This window comes from Amphimedon queenslandica, unplaced genomic scaffold (genome assembly GCF_000090795.2).
Source record: "Amphimedon queenslandica unplaced genomic scaffold, v1.1 AMPQUscaffold_13492, whole genome shotgun sequence".
NCBI classification, from domain to species: domain Eukaryota; kingdom Metazoa; phylum Porifera; class Demospongiae; order Haplosclerida; family Niphatidae; genus Amphimedon; species Amphimedon queenslandica.
The window spans coordinates 367,776-382,471 of record NW_003546272.1 but is presented as its reverse complement, the minus strand read 5'-3'; the positions used below and the strand labels follow the sequence as shown (position 1 = coordinate 382,471).

General features: G+C 37.6%; 5 protein-coding genes across 5 annotated transcripts; 2 read left to right on the top strand and 3 right to left on the bottom strand.

Annotated features, from left to right (window-relative positions):
* Nucleotides 1-48: 48 nt before the first annotated feature.
* On the bottom strand, nucleotides 49-4,395 carry LOC100631898 (eukaryotic translation initiation factor 5-like). The gene is made up of 12 exons (XM_003384357.3): nucleotides 4,305-4,395; nucleotides 4,202-4,255; nucleotides 3,860-4,156; nucleotides 3,017-3,098; nucleotides 2,677-2,849; nucleotides 2,344-2,501; nucleotides 2,158-2,269; nucleotides 1,902-2,099; nucleotides 1,480-1,650; nucleotides 1,019-1,186; nucleotides 851-959; nucleotides 49-453 (listed from the first exon to the last, which is right to left on the bottom strand). Exons 3-12 carry the CDS (start codon nucleotides 3,932-3,934, stop codon nucleotides 302-304), a joined length of 1,398 nt encoding a protein of 465 aa, XP_003384405.1. The 5' UTR covers nucleotides 3,935-4,156; nucleotides 4,202-4,255; nucleotides 4,305-4,395; the 3' UTR covers nucleotides 49-301.
* A 54-nt stretch (nucleotides 4,396-4,449) lies between these two features.
* LOC100636443 (beclin 1-associated autophagy-related key regulator-like) lies at nucleotides 4,450-6,632 on the top strand. The gene is made up of 11 exons (XM_019993564.1): nucleotides 4,450-4,580; nucleotides 4,626-4,668; nucleotides 4,729-4,810; nucleotides 4,925-5,028; nucleotides 5,087-5,240; nucleotides 5,350-5,529; nucleotides 5,576-5,617; nucleotides 5,663-5,813; nucleotides 5,863-5,953; nucleotides 6,005-6,084; nucleotides 6,141-6,632. Exons 1-11 carry the CDS (start codon nucleotides 4,495-4,497, stop codon nucleotides 6,622-6,624), a joined length of 1,497 nt encoding a protein of 498 aa, XP_019849123.1. The 5' UTR covers nucleotides 4,450-4,494; the 3' UTR covers nucleotides 6,625-6,632.
* Nucleotides 6,633-10,167: 3,535 nt separating this feature from the next.
* Nucleotides 10,168-11,539, bottom strand: LOC100636190 (28S ribosomal protein S10, mitochondrial-like). Its single transcript, XM_011412077.2, has 7 exons — nucleotides 11,416-11,539; nucleotides 11,329-11,368; nucleotides 11,177-11,275; nucleotides 10,910-10,998; nucleotides 10,754-10,862; nucleotides 10,624-10,713; nucleotides 10,168-10,474 (listed from the first exon to the last, which is right to left on the bottom strand). Exons 1-7 carry the CDS (start codon nucleotides 11,478-11,480, stop codon nucleotides 10,388-10,390), a joined length of 579 nt encoding a protein of 192 aa, XP_011410379.1. The 5' UTR covers nucleotides 11,481-11,539; the 3' UTR covers nucleotides 10,168-10,387.
* Nucleotides 11,540-12,895, top strand: LOC105316847 (ultraviolet-B receptor UVR8-like). The gene has a single exon (XM_011412076.2). It carries the CDS (start codon nucleotides 11,628-11,630, stop codon nucleotides 12,732-12,734), a length of 1,107 nt encoding a protein of 368 aa, XP_011410378.1. The 5' UTR covers nucleotides 11,540-11,627; the 3' UTR covers nucleotides 12,735-12,895.
* On the bottom strand, nucleotides 12,769-14,599 carry LOC100636064 (TATA-box-binding protein-like). Its single transcript, XM_003384390.3, has 8 exons — nucleotides 14,395-14,599; nucleotides 14,077-14,345; nucleotides 13,848-13,935; nucleotides 13,701-13,792; nucleotides 13,584-13,647; nucleotides 13,381-13,484; nucleotides 13,177-13,271; nucleotides 12,769-12,946 (listed from the first exon to the last, which is right to left on the bottom strand). The coding sequence occupies exons 1-8, from the start codon at nucleotides 14,476-14,478 to the stop codon at nucleotides 12,867-12,869; spliced, it is 876 nt and encodes a 291-aa protein (XP_003384438.1). The 5' UTR covers nucleotides 14,479-14,599; the 3' UTR covers nucleotides 12,769-12,866.
* Between the last annotated feature and the right edge of the window lie 97 nt (nucleotides 14,600-14,696).

Genomic DNA, 14,696 nt, shown 5'->3' with positions numbered 1-14,696 from the left:
GTGATTATTAGTTTCTGATTATGTTTACAAGTTCATTTTTTGTAATTATTATAATGAATAAAAATCAAGATTTATTAAAGTAAACAATTACAGATTATGGTTCATCAGTTATTATTATTTTAATAAAGATTAGCAGTTCAGCACACCCATAATAATAGTAACAATAATAATAATATGCAATAGCAATATATTAATAATAGCAGGTTTACTTGTATAATAATACATGTAATAATATGTGGTATAATAAGTGTACACTTGTTCAAGCAATAATAAAATGACAAATTTTTTTGGGGGAAGAGCATCATATATCATCGATATTCACCTCCTCTTCTTCATCATCATCATCATCATCATCGACAGCCTCATTGATAACTTTACCAGCTGGTATAGTCTCAGAGACTACTTTCAGCTTGTCGCCAGCTGTCTCATTTTCGTAAACAACCTCAACATCGTCTAATAAAACAAAAATAAATTTTGAAAATGAAATTGTAGAAACATGTACATGTAGATACATAACATCAGACTATAATGACTCAGGGTTTCCTATAGGATTTTGTAATAATGCTCATGCATGCAAGTTCTTGTCAGCAAATTTTAAAGTTGCTCAAAATTTGACAAAATACCACAGAAAAAAATGGAGTATTTTTCCAAAAATGACTAAGAGAGAATTCTATTTTTTTCTGATACTTACATCATTACATGTACATGTATGTTGTGTAGCAAGTGTGAGCTGATTCCATTCAAAATTGGATTTTTAATGAATTTTTAAAGTTGCACTCAAGTACATATACATGCATGTACATTCAGCCAGTAATATCAGAAGTACATGTACATGTAGTTTTATTTTTACCTTCATCTTCACTAGATTCCTCTTCTGCTGTCTTCAGCCACTGTATTATAGGAGCAGCTTTTTCTCTAATCTCACGAGCTTTCTCTTTACCAACAAGCTTCTTAGACACCTACAAAATAAAAAAAAGAAACCCAACAGTAAAAAAGAGATAAGAAAAAAAATGATAACCTTATCATGCCACTCAAGTATAGACTCTTCTTCCAGTATATCTTCATCATAGAATGACTTGAGAATGTGTGGCACCCTTGGCAGGAGCACATCAGGATAGACCTTACCAACAAGTATCTCAAATGCATCCAAGAGTGTCTTCTGAGCTTTCTTATTCTCATGAACAAACTAAAAAAAAAATGAAAAACAAGATGCTGTGACATGTTACTGCAGTGCACGATACTCAGCTAAAACTTGAATATATTCATCACAACTCAATAACTTTTGATCACATGCAAATCATTAGGTAATCCACCAACATAGTTTAAATTTTTGCAGCAACAAATCAAACTGATAAATCAATTATATTATGCACAGCTACTTAATAGAAGATGCACCAATCAAAACTAAAGGGCCACTGCAATAAACTATATAGCAGTAAATATTCAATTGATACAAGTCAATTATTAAATTATACTTACGTGGAGCATTATTGCTCTGTATTGCTTTATTTCAGAGAGAAGATTGTCAGTATAAAGGAGTTCAGCCATTATACCAGCAGCTGTATCAAGGACTTCAAGACGCTCGGCTTCACCTTTGATTTTGGAGAGTGAACTGGCAATAGCCGGAATACCACCATTAGCCTTAATTCCCTAATAGTAAAATACATATACATGTACATGCATATCCATCTGTAGATTAATTTCACTTGCCCTACATCTATAGACATAGTACTCCCAATGTTCTAGAACTAATTGCAAAGCATAAAGAGGCTCAATACACTTAAAAGAACAAAAGGAGAATGGGCCAAAGTTAGTACATGTTAAATAACTGTGAAATCTTCTTAACCACGCAAATCATAGTGTATCTACATCATGTACACAGTATAAAAGCAGTGACATACCTCCACATGCTTGTAAAACATGTTGACCCTCTCGCTGTTGCTCTTCTCAAGATCATCATTGAGTGTCAGTACAGTGGCACCCTCACTAAGGTTCTCAAGCCTCTTCCTCACAGCCTCTTCACTAGTATCAACGCTCCATTCTTCATCATCGTCATCAGCGTTTTTATCCTTATTCTTCCCTTTATGACTAGTTCCATTCTGAATCAGAGAGAGAGAGAGAGAGAGAAGCATAAATTAGACTCTCCTATTTCTTTACCTGTTGAGGCACAGCAACATCAAATTCTTTGTCAATATCATTTGGAGATGCCACGCTTGGAGACGTTGGCTCCTTCTCTTTTTTACCTTTGCCTTTCTTTCCCTTCCTATCTCTACCAAAGAAATAATATGGAAAGAATGTAGATGTACACTGCTACTATATTGTATATATAGAGCAGTGACTTACTTTTTCCCTCCTGTTGCTGCATCATCAGCACCACCTGCTGCTAAATGTGGCGGGTTCTTGATGACATAAGCTGTGAGCTTATGACGCTCGCTAACAAGACGACTGTGGCCACAGGCAATGCAGGTCTGAACAATACGGTTCTTCCCAGTTTGAACAACCTATAAAAAGAGATGAATAAAACTGCACATGCACATTCATTAGCACGTTTTACACATGGGCCACAAATTTACACATGCATCATTGTACATTTTATACATTAACAATACATTATCCACAAACTCTAATACATCATAACTACATGTACATGCATTATAAGTACATGCATATCCTTACCAAGTTAGTCTCGGGGTTTTCACACTCCTCGCAAAGGACAAAGTTTTTGATGAACCCGTCAAGAAGGTCCTGGAGCTTTGGACCCTCGTGAGCTCCGTTAACAATGTAGCGCCCATTCTTTGGATCCATTTGAGTCTGAGCACCCAACTCACAACCAAAATACTTGCATGGATCTAGAGAGAGAGAGAGAGAGAGAGAGAGAGAGAGAGAGAGAGAGAGAGAGAGAGATCAACACAAATGAGAAGGCGTCAGAGTACAATAATGTGTCAATAGCCATTAATTTGACAATCATTAAATGCTTATACGGGGAGATTAATCATAAATAATAATCGACACTTACAAGACGGTGGCCTCTGAAGAGCCTTGCCAATTTCAACCATGTTGACAATGACAGTCTTTATTCCATTACCCTTTCCCTCCACCTGTGTAAATAACGGATTCATAATACTACAATACCAACCACATGTCACACCTCTAGTGTACATGAGCATGTGCACAAGATTATTATCATAATGTGGTTTCATGCTGTACTGGGTGCATGTGTACCCATTGCCAAGAGTAAATATATGTGGAGTACAAACAATTAGCGTAACAATAAATAATTATTACAAATCCTATTATCCTCCATTGTTCAATATGAATGAAGAGAGAGAGTGGCTATTTTACATGCCTATCAGATGATGTGACTACACTCTGTGGATGGGGTAGGGTAGGGTACATCTGTCACACAAACACACACACACACACACACACACACACACACACACACACACACACACACACACACACACACACACACACACACACACACACACACACACACTTCCTTCTAAATACAGTACAACAAATCCAATAAGTAGACACAAACACAATAATAATGACATAGCAGTCTCTACAGACAGTGAGGCATCACTATACTGCATTCAATAAATCTCATTATCAGTATAAAATGCAGAGTCAACATGACCATGACAGTGCATACAAATAATATAGACCAGTTGTTTCTTTACTACCTCAATCCACCACAAAAGGTAATGTACAGACACATGCTTAAAATGACAATTGTCAATACATAGCACATAGTTATATTGGCCCCAATCATATACCAATAATGCTACCAGGATTAGTTTCCCTGAATGCCATTATCAATGTTATTATGTACAATGTGTAGTTGTGTACTCACTTTAGCAATCAACAAAGGCATCTTGTACCTATAGTACGGGTCAGTGTTTTCACGATTGACATTAACAAACGCCATGATTCCTCTCTCTGCTCTTTACTGGTAGAGAACTCCGATTAGAATGACAAGGTTTGGATCTTTGAATAGCTGTAGAAATGGCAGGACGGTCCCACAAAGGTCTGCAATGTTCAGAGAATGCATATAAAAGCGTATCAAAGGTGAAAGGGGGAGAGTCTGTCGGTTCTTCTGCTATACTGTCAACTCCCACTGACGTTGTAAAATGGTGTCCCAACCATACACCTAGTGAGAGGGAAGGAATGGATGAAAAAGGGCGTGATTGCTTACTCCTTCTGAATAAGTTGGTGACAGTCATACACTCGTGGACTTTACTAGGGAGCTCTATTAGAAAAAAAGACACTATCATTAAGGCTAAATAAAATGAAAATACCTGTTGTATCTTCTATTTCTGTCTCTAGAGACGCACAAGAGAGCAAACAGCAGCGGCAGAAAATGATGATACACGCGAGCAAGGTTCACAATTTACTGAAAGAATACGGAAAATGATAAATCTAGTGGGCGTGGTTAGAGCTGCAAAGGCCAAGGGGCGTGTTGTTATAGGGCGTGGCTGGCTGAAGAATATGGAGGAAGCTGAAGCTCAAGAAGAATATGCTTTGAGTAGACGCTACTGGACACTGAGGGATATCGTTAAAGACAAGAAAATAGAGTAAGTTAGAATTCACTGTCTGAGAACTCGTGTCTCGCATTATAGGGTAGCAACAGCCATGAAGAGTCATCAGGAAATATCAAAAAAGGTGGTGACATTTTCATGAAATAAAAAGTTTTTATGTAGGTTTCTTGTTTGTTATTACAAGGTTGCTGAGTTGTTGCTTCTAAGGAAAAGAGTAAGCCTATTAAAGGAGTCTTTAACGTATCAAAAACAAACTTTTGAGAAAGGTAAATTAATGAAAATAGATTAAATTGTTGCTAGCATCAAGAAAGACGTGATAATTAATTATAAATTCAGCACCCACCAGTACAAAAATTAGATTAATTTTTATATTTTACTAGCCAGTAAAGATTTGGCTCAGATCAGACAGTCAAACAATCGGAAAGAAGAGAAATTAAAAAGGGCCAAAAGTAGAGACTTGGGCAAGAAATACTCGCAAGCAAAAGTAAAGATTTCTCTCTCATTCTTTAACTCATTCCCTTACTCTCCATTTTCCCTTGTAGAAAGAATGCAGCATCAAGGAAGCTACACTAAGCAAAGAGAAAACAGATTTATTTGAAATGAGAAGAAACTTCATTACTCAGCTAATGAACAGGGTCTTTCCCCTCTATGTGCCAACAACACAAGAAGGCATGCCAATGACTGAAGGCAACGAAGGTAGCTAACAATAATATGGCAGGCATAGATTGTATTACTCTTGCATGCTGTGTTGTGTATCAAATAACATAATAAAGTAACATTACATTCTGTGATCATTTCTCATTAGAGTCAACCACTGACTCATTTGAATATGACATTATCACCAATCACTTACCGCCCCAATCATCATCATCATCATCATCATCATCATCAATATCACACAGAAGAAATAAACCAGTGCCACTACATTGCATTGGACTTGCCAGTCTTCCAGCCAATGGAATAATGAGAGACTATGTTGATGCAGGTAAACAGTTGCCATTGATGAAATTACACGCTTACTTCGTATTCAGTTAAACTAAAGAATGTAAAGTCTCAAGTGACTTTAGCTCCAGGTATTATTTATTGTTTATTATAAGTATCACTGAGTTTTATGAAAGATGACCGACCAGAAGAAGAGACGGATCCATTGAGTGATCAAGTACTGTCGGTGTCTGCTGCTCTCTCTTTTGTTACTCATTCGGTTTCTATCATTGCTAGAATATTGGATCAGGCTTTACCATATCCTCTTCTCCTGCCAGTGATTCTGTGGTACGAATACATTAAATTGTGAATGTTTATTTGTTATTTATCTCTTCAGTGAATATGGACGGCCTGACAGAAAAGCTCAGACTATTATTCGGTTTCTTGCAAAATTAGATGACAACATCACTTTCCTATGCTTCACACAAGTTAGTTATGATCTTCATTATTATATGCACTATTAATGTTAACTGTGATAGAATGTCCCTGTGGACTTATTGACAGTTGGCCACACACTCAAAAACCTCTCAGTCTTGGTTGAATATTCTGAGCTAGGAAGGTAAAATAAAGCATACTAAAATTGTACATTATGTGCATTACTTTGTACATAAATAGGAACGGACCATTCACATGTCATCCTGAGCTCCTTCATTGCTCAACTGTGAACAAGAAGCATCGAATGACAAGAGAACAGAACTATACAACACCCGAATGGGAAACAGAGCCACCAATACTGCACAGAGCTCATCAAGAAGACCTAACTCAGGAGCAACCATTAGACATTTCTGCTGCCACGAGAGAGAGTGATGATGATCTTTGCAGTCAATCGGATGATTCAGAAGATGATGATGATGATGATGTCTTAATGCAGGGATGGGAAGAAGTGCAGGACCTGATGGTGCCCACTAGGTTTTTTCCGGGCTTTCATGGAGAGAGGCTTGAGTATGGGGTCTCAACTGCCGAGATCAGTCATCAGAGTGTCCTTAATGAGGTTGGGGGGATGCATAGGGAGGAGTCTAATCCTGTCCAGTATTCCAGTGGATTGTTGAACACTTTGAGCAGCTTGCTGGGCTCAGCCTGGACAAGACAACAACAATAAATAAAAAATGAATAAATTAAATGAATTTTAATTGAAAATAATTATTTTAATAATAATAAAATACCAAATTAATGAGATAAGTTTATTAAATAAATTGGGGGAGAATCCCTGGTAATTTCCCTTAAAAAAAAACAAAAAAATAAAATGGTAAGTGTGAACTAAATCTTTTTGTTTATACACTTGTTTTTTTGTTTAGACACCTTCTAGTCCAAGCCGTTTAAAAGAATTAGAAGAAGTTGTGTGTGTTGACAATGTCATTCGGGACACGGCTCACAAATGCCCACATCCTCCCTTGGAGCTAGCTATACGCTTCGGTTTGGAAGATTTTGAGAGAAATAATTGTGAACCTCCTTTACACGACCCAGTTGAATATAGATTCCAACTATTACGGACTTGGAGACAAAAGCTAGGGAGCAAAGCCACATATGGCCAGTTTTTCTGTTGTCTTAAACGTTGTCTTCCAACAAATCAAACTTTTTTAGAAGACACAGAGGAACTCATAATCACTCAACACTCAATCCCAACAATAGAGCCTTCTGTGGAAAATGAAACTTCTAGCAGTGAATCTATGGCAATGCCAATGTTGAATAGAGCTAATGCCCTTCTCGAAATTTCAATTGAGAATCAGAAAAAGTTTACTCATTGGACTGACGAGAACCAGAAGGTTTGTAAGCAAAAAATATTACACCTTAAACGTGAAGTTAAATCATTGTCTAAACTAGTCGAACAGCTTAAAAAAGAAAAAGAGATTTTAAAATTAGAAAGAGAAGATATGGAGGGGCATTTGAAGGAGTATGAGGGTGAAATAGAGTTTTTGAAGGCAACAAATAAATGTCTTAATAATGAACTGATGTCAAGCATTCAGATTAAAGCCAAAGAACCACCAGAATACTGCCCAATCAAATCAAAGGAAGAGAAACAACAATCAGATTCTGGCAATTCATTTGATTTTGAAGATGATATGACGTTGTCAGATGGCATACAGTTTATTCTTGACACAAGTTGAATCAGGTCTTGTATTTAATTTTTATCTTATTTATTCATGTACTATTAATGATGGAATGAAGTGCAATAATCTGTTACTTTTTCAATTTCATCTTTGATTTTATATATAATAATAATTCTATCATTATACTGTATAGACTGAAGTAGTGCAATAATCTTTTTTCAATTTGATTTTGATTTTTATAATAATAATAATAACAATAGTCTAATGATATAATTTTTATAAACCTGGGTGTGGCGGGGAAATCCCTGATTGTTTATGGCTAAAAGATGGTGAGTGAATCTTCAGAGATGTCCTTATTTTATATTTTATCTTTACCCCAGGCTTGCTCTAAGCACCAGTCAGAGGCAGAGATCCTTGATGAGATATGCGATGACTGTGTGCTAAGAGACATAGCCTTCTTTACGCCGTACACTCCACAGGAGTTAGGTACGAGGCTCAGAATGGAGAAGCACGAGATAGATAACTGTGCTCAACCATACGACAGCCTATACGAACAAAGGTATCAAGTTTATTATTATTGGAAGCAGAGTAACGGCAAGAGAGCTACCAACAGGGCCTTGTTAGCAGCACTTGGTCGTTGCTTGCCACCGGATAAACTCTTCATCGACAAAGTCAATCAGAGAATATTATTAGGAAGAACAGATTTAACAGAGACCACCGATTCAACTGAAGGTACCAGTATTGTTCAAAGTGATGCCCCTCGTGTATCTGTCAGTGATCCACTCGCTGCTGCTTCTACTTCTGAGCCAGTTCAACAACCAACGAGATCATTGTCTGATAACATAGTAAATGAAAGAATGCTCGAAATATCGTATAACATGCTTGATATCTCAATTCTGAACAACACACATCTCACACATGAAATGAAAAGATACATTGAATCAAATCGACAGCTCAGACGTGCTAATTCGGTGCTCATGACAAAATTAACAAATGAGTCGAGGAGAAGATCAATAGCAGAAGAGAAACTCGTCAGAATTGAAGAGGAACGTAACAAATTCATGTTTGAAAATGCTTCCCTACATGCTCAAATAGGTCAATTAGAACAGAGTGAGAATCATCAATCAGATGCTAGCACTGCACATCAGGATCAAAGCACTGATGAAGACACTTGTGGTACAGCAGGGCACTTGGAGCACCCTCTGGCTTCAATGGATGCTAATATGCTTGTTAATATAACAGGGTATAACTCAATGCCATCATTGCCACACTATGACTACAGTCCTTCCTCTATTCCTTCACAATTAGAACAGGAAACAGTCTCAGAACGGGCTGAATTTCAGGTATTGCCTTCTTCCTATCATCCATCCAGTAATAGTAACTCCTTTTATAACACCGACCCTCCTCCTCTTCCTCCTCCTCCACCTCCTTCACAACAGTTACCAAATTTCCATGCTGCCCTCCTCCCCCAATCCATACATTCAGCACAGAGTCATTTATCATTTACCAATGCCTTAAACTCTTCCTCATACTTCTCTCAAACAGAAATGACAGGATCAACTCAGATCTCCTGCTCTCAACAAGGACAAGAACAATCATCAACTAATAGTAACAGTCGGTCAGACTTTATTGATGGAAGGGTATCGTTTTACATTTCTAATACCTCCCCTCCTGCAGTAGAGCCTTCCCTTGATGAGGGTACTATCGTTGAAGACTCTCTTGTTCCAGAGACGATATGCTCATCTCTGAGTGCAGAGAATGAAACACAGACCACCCCAGGATCATCATGCAATGACAGAGCTCCAGAGCCTGTTCTTCTCTTTGATGAAACCACACAGTTGGAATGGCCTAATTACCACAACTAGCAGCAGGAATAGATCATTAGCTGCTAGCATCTGGAGAGGCTTGATCATTGTTATTATTCATTGTATCATTACTATTCCCTATAGTCTCATTCTCTTTCCTTTTTGTTTGTGCAGCAGTCCTCAAATAAAGCTGTGCACTCAAATTATTTATTCATTTTATCTATTTATATATTCTGTATAAATTATTTTTCCCTATGGTCTCATTCTTTTTCCTTTTTTTGTGATTTGTGCAGCAGTTCATAAGTATAAGCTGAGCACACACATTATTATTCATTTATCTATTTTATTCTATATTGATTTTATTACTTAAATAATTGTAATTACTGTATTTCTTACAATAAAAGAAGTAATGTGAACGAGTAGATAGCACTGAATTGTCAAGGCGGTGGTAAAATGACAGGATACCTGCATATAAATATAATTTTATAAATATATACATAATTATGAGATACTTGTCATTCACATTGAAGGCTAATTATAACAGTTATCTCCAACTGTATCAAGTATCTCACAATTTTATATATAATTATAAAATAATATCTAGCTTTAAAAATTGGCTCTGAAATTTTAAACAATAATAGCCCATGGTTTTTTCCAAAAATTGGCTCTGAAATCACCCCAAAACTGTATGATACATACTGATGTATGTAGACAGTTTGAGCTAATTCTGGCTAAACTTTTAAAGCTACAGCCTACATGTATTGCCATTTAGAGTCTAAAAAAATACCATTGCATCTGACTAATTTTGATGGAGTGATTGTAAATGTGTACACATTTGAGGTGCAACACTAGATAACATGTACATGCAATAAAGCTGTCAATGCACTTAAGGATGACATGAAATTATAATCACAATGTCAGGTGATGTTCACATACATTTAGTGTAATATAGTTATTGATAACATTCTTCTACATAAACTGTTCCTACAATGATTGTCCTCAAGATCAACTATTTCTTCTTTTTACTTCTAACTTGAGGCGGCTTTTCAACTTCATACTGGCTCATTAGCAATTTAGGTAGAGCCCGTAATTCCTCCTTATGAAGAGAAAAAGAGAGTAACTGGTGTGCCTTCGTGTATGCAACATCTGTTGACTTCACAAAATAAATGGGCTAAAACACTTGTGATCTTAAAAAATTTCCATCATCCAGCAGGATAGTTTTAAAATTATAAATAGGGTGCTTACTTGGTAAATAGTCATTGTCACTCCCTCAGGTAAATTCCTCTGTATGTATTCTAAAAACACATCAGCAGTTGTGCCAGTGATTTGTCTGATCTATAAATAATGAGAAAAAATCAATAAGAATATTGCATACCTGCACCAATCTTGAGTACGTCCTTATTTCGTACTGCACACGATGCTTCTTAAATATGTGGGCCGATTTGAGGACTGTGAACTTTTGAAATTCAGTTGGCAAGGCCACCCTGTCTCAAAAGAGACGTGGTACAATTTTAAAAAGTGCTTCAATTACCTTCCCCCATTTTTGATACCTAGAGCTTCACAAGCTGTAGTAACGAATTTAATATAACTCTCCAACACAGCAAATTCAAAGCCTTGAACCTTTTGGAAGTAAATTACAACACTGAATCAAGAGGTGTGCCTCTGATAATTAAAGCAGTTCTACCATTTATTACCACCCCCAAGGAGAACATATATTACACAAACACAGCAAATGAAATAAGAAAGGAAAAACTTTTTAAAAATATTCTATGACTTTAAAATATATAATGAGCATCACCTTAATATTAATCATAGAGTACAGCCTTTCTGGTACCAATTCTTCACCAGATTCATCTTCAACGGGCAAACAGATCCTTGCAGGTGGAGTACTTTTAGTCTATCAATTACAAATAAAATTAGCAGTATAGCAGACATCACACACAAACTCACATCAGTAATGGCTTTTGTGGCTGAACAAAACGGACGTGACCTTTATTCATAAAAAAACTATAAATAAATATAAAATAGTGTACTTACACTGCTCTCAAAGTTAAATGAGGCAATGAGACAGCTCTAAATGACTGTGAAAATAACTTGAACATTTTTCTCAAGCATTAGAATTTAGAACACACCACGTGTCATAACCACGCCCAAAATGCAAATTATATCCAAACCACTCCCATTGACTCGTGGGCGTTGATTTTTAAAAGCAACACCCACGCATAGGGAGTGGCTGGTTACTGCAAAAAATGTCGTTAGTGTATTCTTGGGGAAGTGACATTTATGGACGCCTTGGGCACGGTACAGAAGACAAGAACATCTCCTCTCCTACACAAATAAAGTCTTTGCCTGCTAACATAAGCCACGTAGAGACTGGATCAGCGCACAACATTGCAGTGGACGGGGAAGGAAGAGTATACACTTGGGGAAAGTGCCATTATGGTCAGCTAGGGCATGGAGAGATGGATGAAGATGAACACTCACCTCGTATAGTGGAGTCGCTAAAAGGAATAGCAATATCGTGTGTGGTCGGGGGAGACTCACATGTACTGGCAGTAACAAGGGATCAGGGGAGGGTCTACTCCTGGGGCGTAGGGTATTATGGTACGCTGGGACATGGGGACGAGTCCTCACTGGCCGTTCCTAAACTCATTGAAGGTATCCCAGAGAGTGTTAGAATTATAGGAGGAGGAGGAGGAGCATATCACAGTATTGTATTAGCCAGTGATGGGTCAGTCTATGTATGGGGTAGGAATCAGTATGGACAGTTAGGACTACCTTCGGCTTCAGTGAGACTAACTACTCAGAAAGTACCTCTACTTAATAAATTTGAAGAGCTGGTCCAAATGTTGAGTGCATGCTTCAATCACACTCTGTTCTTACTAGAATCAGGTCGGGTTTTGTCATTTGGATACAATGAACACGGTGAGCTTGGTCATCCCTCTTCATCAGGGCCACTAGTTGATCCAGCCCACTTTAATGAGAAAGTGACACATGTGAAGGCTGGTTGGAAGCACTGTGCAGCCATTACCAAATCGCAAGACTTGTACGTGTGGGGACACGGTGCTTATGGCAGACTTGGACTTGGGCACAGTCGTGACACTGATACCCCTAGTCAAGTACGAGGGCTGGCCAAATGGATTGATGTATCGTGTGGTGAATCACACACCATTGCTCTTGACTCCACTGGCCAACTCTGGGGCTGGGGTAGTAACCATTATGGGAAGCTTGGACTCTCAATGGACGAAGGCAGTTTTATAGATAGACCCAGAATGCTCTCTTTTGCATCACCGTCAGGTTTAACTGGTGTTGCAACAGGGACCAATCATACTCTGGCATATTCAATTTTATCATAAATTTATTCATAATAATAAACACGATGGAAAACAATTTTTTTGTTGCTCTAGTAGAAATGATAGATTACAATGATTGGAGTGATATGCATGTATTGTTCGTTATTGTCCATTTATTTTTAATACACAGGAGTGTTATGTCGTTTTCTTGAAGTTTTTCAAAATTGGATAAATGTTGTTAAAAGCTTCAATGATCTGAGATCGTTCCTTAGCTCCTAAAAATGAAATACATGTAGTAACAGTCTTTCATTAATTGATGTGTACAGTGTAGTGTACATGTATAATGTGAGGCATACAGTTCAGCATTGTTACATTTAAGCTACACAGCTCGACAGTATCAAACGTATCATGCTTATATTGCAACACTATGTTTTGTTTTCTATGTAGACATTTTTGCTTTCAATAATAATGGTAATAATAATAATAAATTTAATGATTTTTATACCTGTTAAAACGACTTTTCCAGACACAAAAATTAACAGTACAATCCTAGGTCGAACCATCCTGTATATTAGTCCAGGGAAAAGCTCTGGCTCATAACTAAAAGGATATAAAAACACAATAGTACTCAAAGGCACAATACAAATAGAACACAGGTCTATGATGGTCTTTTCTTGAATGACCAACTATTTTTTCATCTCCCTCTAACCTTGAAAACTGACTGTGTGCAACAACGAGACCTTCAAGACGAATAGGAAACTTAACATCACAGCTCCCAACCATGTTTTGGATTTTGAACTCAAGGAATTTAGCCTTAGATGAAAAAATAGTAAATACACCAAAGATAACTATCATAACTCATACTCAATAATTACTACCAAAATCCCCTTTCTCCCCCTCTCTCATTCTTACAGGGAAACCCAGCTTCTGAATTATCCTAGCATATTTTCTAGCAGCCAATCTTGAGAAATCCTCACTAGAAAGTAAAATAATATTTTAATTAAAAACAACTGTCATTATTACACTAACCTCTTTGCTCCAGTGCACACCATCTTCCCAGAACTAAAGACAAGTGCAGTTGTCCTTGGGTCCCGTATTCTCATGATAACAGCAGCAAAACGCTGAAATAATAAAAGAAGAGATCATCATGTAAGTCAAATTACGATGGAGTATTACTTTTGGATTATATTCTGCATTCCTTGCTCTGAGTGCAATGTCCTTTAGGTCCAGCTTACATCCGAGAGTAACAGTTGAAACAATGTTCCTATCAGTAAGTAGTAAATAACACTAATTATCAAATTAATCAATAAAAGTGATAGCACCACTACTTAGACAAACAGCTGCATAATCACAATAAGAGAAAGCATGCGGATTCAAGTAAACCAAAGCATACAAAAACACTCACTGGAGTTGAGGTATGATTCCCATGCTTTCTGCAGTAGAAGCTGATAATGGTGTGCGAGGTGAGACAGGATTAGTGTATGGATTAGCACCAGAGGAGGACTGTCCCGCTAGCGGAGAGGGGGAGGCGAGAGGAGCAGCAGGGGGCTGATGACCTGGTGCCGGAGAGGGAGTGGCAAATATATGTGAAGGAGGAGGAGCAGAAGGAGGAGGCATAAGAGAACTAGAGGGCTGTGGGGTTTGAATATTCGGTGTCCCTGGAACATTTTGTTGCTAGAAATGACTGGTTATAACTACAGCAAGGCTAATACTAATAACATACCTCCATAAATTGTGTCATTGGTGTAGGTGGTTCGTGTAGAGGGGAAGGGAGTGTAAAAGGCATTGATCTATCGTTACGACTCATCTTTGCCTTGAAAGTGTTCTTCTAACAAACAGAACCAGTCTCTGATCACGATTCTTTCTTTTATACCTTCTTGTCCCACAGTCTTTTTATAACAGAACAGAGATGCTCACGTGATCTAGATAGGCGGGGCAAATAGAAAAATAGTGTCCGGAAGTATACAAAAAACCCCCGTGGCAGTTGTAGGCGTGGTACAAAGTAGGCGGAGTTTTAAACCAGGG

Excerpts from the sequence above, each read along its gene's own strand:
- LOC100636443 (XM_019993564.1), top strand. The coding sequence starts at position 4,495 with ATGGAGGAAGCTGAAGCTCAAGAAGAATATGCTTTGAGTAGACGCTAC. Across the intron at positions 5,029-5,086 it reads AGAAATACTCGCAAGCAAAA|AAAGAATGCAGCATCAAGGA; the intron begins GTAAAGATTTCT and ends TTTCCCTTGTAG. Across the intron at positions 5,530-5,575 it reads GAGAGACTATGTTGATGCAG|TTAAACTAAAGAATGTAAAG; the intron begins GTAAACAGTTGC and ends CTTCGTATTCAG.
- LOC100636190 (XM_011412077.2), bottom strand. The coding sequence starts at position 11,480 with ATGTTCAAGTTATTTTCACAGTCATTTAGAGCTGTCTCATTGCCTCAT. Across the intron at positions 10,999-11,176 it reads ACTCTATGATTAATATTAAG|GTTCAAGGCTTTGAATTTGC; the intron begins GTGATGCTCATT and ends TACTTCCAAAAG. Across the intron at positions 10,863-10,909 it reads GGTATCAAAAATGGGGGAAG|GGTGGCCTTGCCAACTGAAT; the intron begins GTAATTGAAGCA and ends CTTTTGAGACAG.
- LOC100636064 (XM_003384390.3), bottom strand. The coding sequence starts at position 14,478 with ATGAGTCGTAACGATAGATCAATGCCTTTTACACTCCCTTCCCCTCTA. Across the intron at positions 14,346-14,394 it reads CAATGACACAATTTATGGAG|CAACAAAATGTTCCAGGGAC; the intron begins GTATGTTATTAG and ends AGTCATTTCTAG. Across the intron at positions 13,793-13,847 it reads ATGCAGAATATAATCCAAAA|CGTTTTGCTGCTGTTATCAT; the intron begins GTAATACTCCAT and ends TTATTATTTCAG.
- LOC105316847 (XM_011412076.2), top strand. The coding sequence starts at position 11,628 with ATGTCGTTAGTGTATTCTTGGGGAAGTGACATTTATGGACGCCTTGGG.
- LOC100631898 (XM_003384357.3), bottom strand. The coding sequence starts at position 3,934 with ATGGCGTTTGTTAATGTCAATCGTGAAAACACTGACCCGTACTATAGG. Across the intron at positions 2,100-2,157 it reads ATGTTGCTGTGCCTCAACAG|AATGGAACTAGTCATAAAGG; the intron begins GTAAAGAAATAG and ends TCTCTGATTCAG. Across the intron at positions 1,651-1,901 it reads TGTTTTACAAGCATGTGGAG|GGAATTAAGGCTAATGGTGG; the intron begins GTATGTCACTGC and ends TTTTACTATTAG.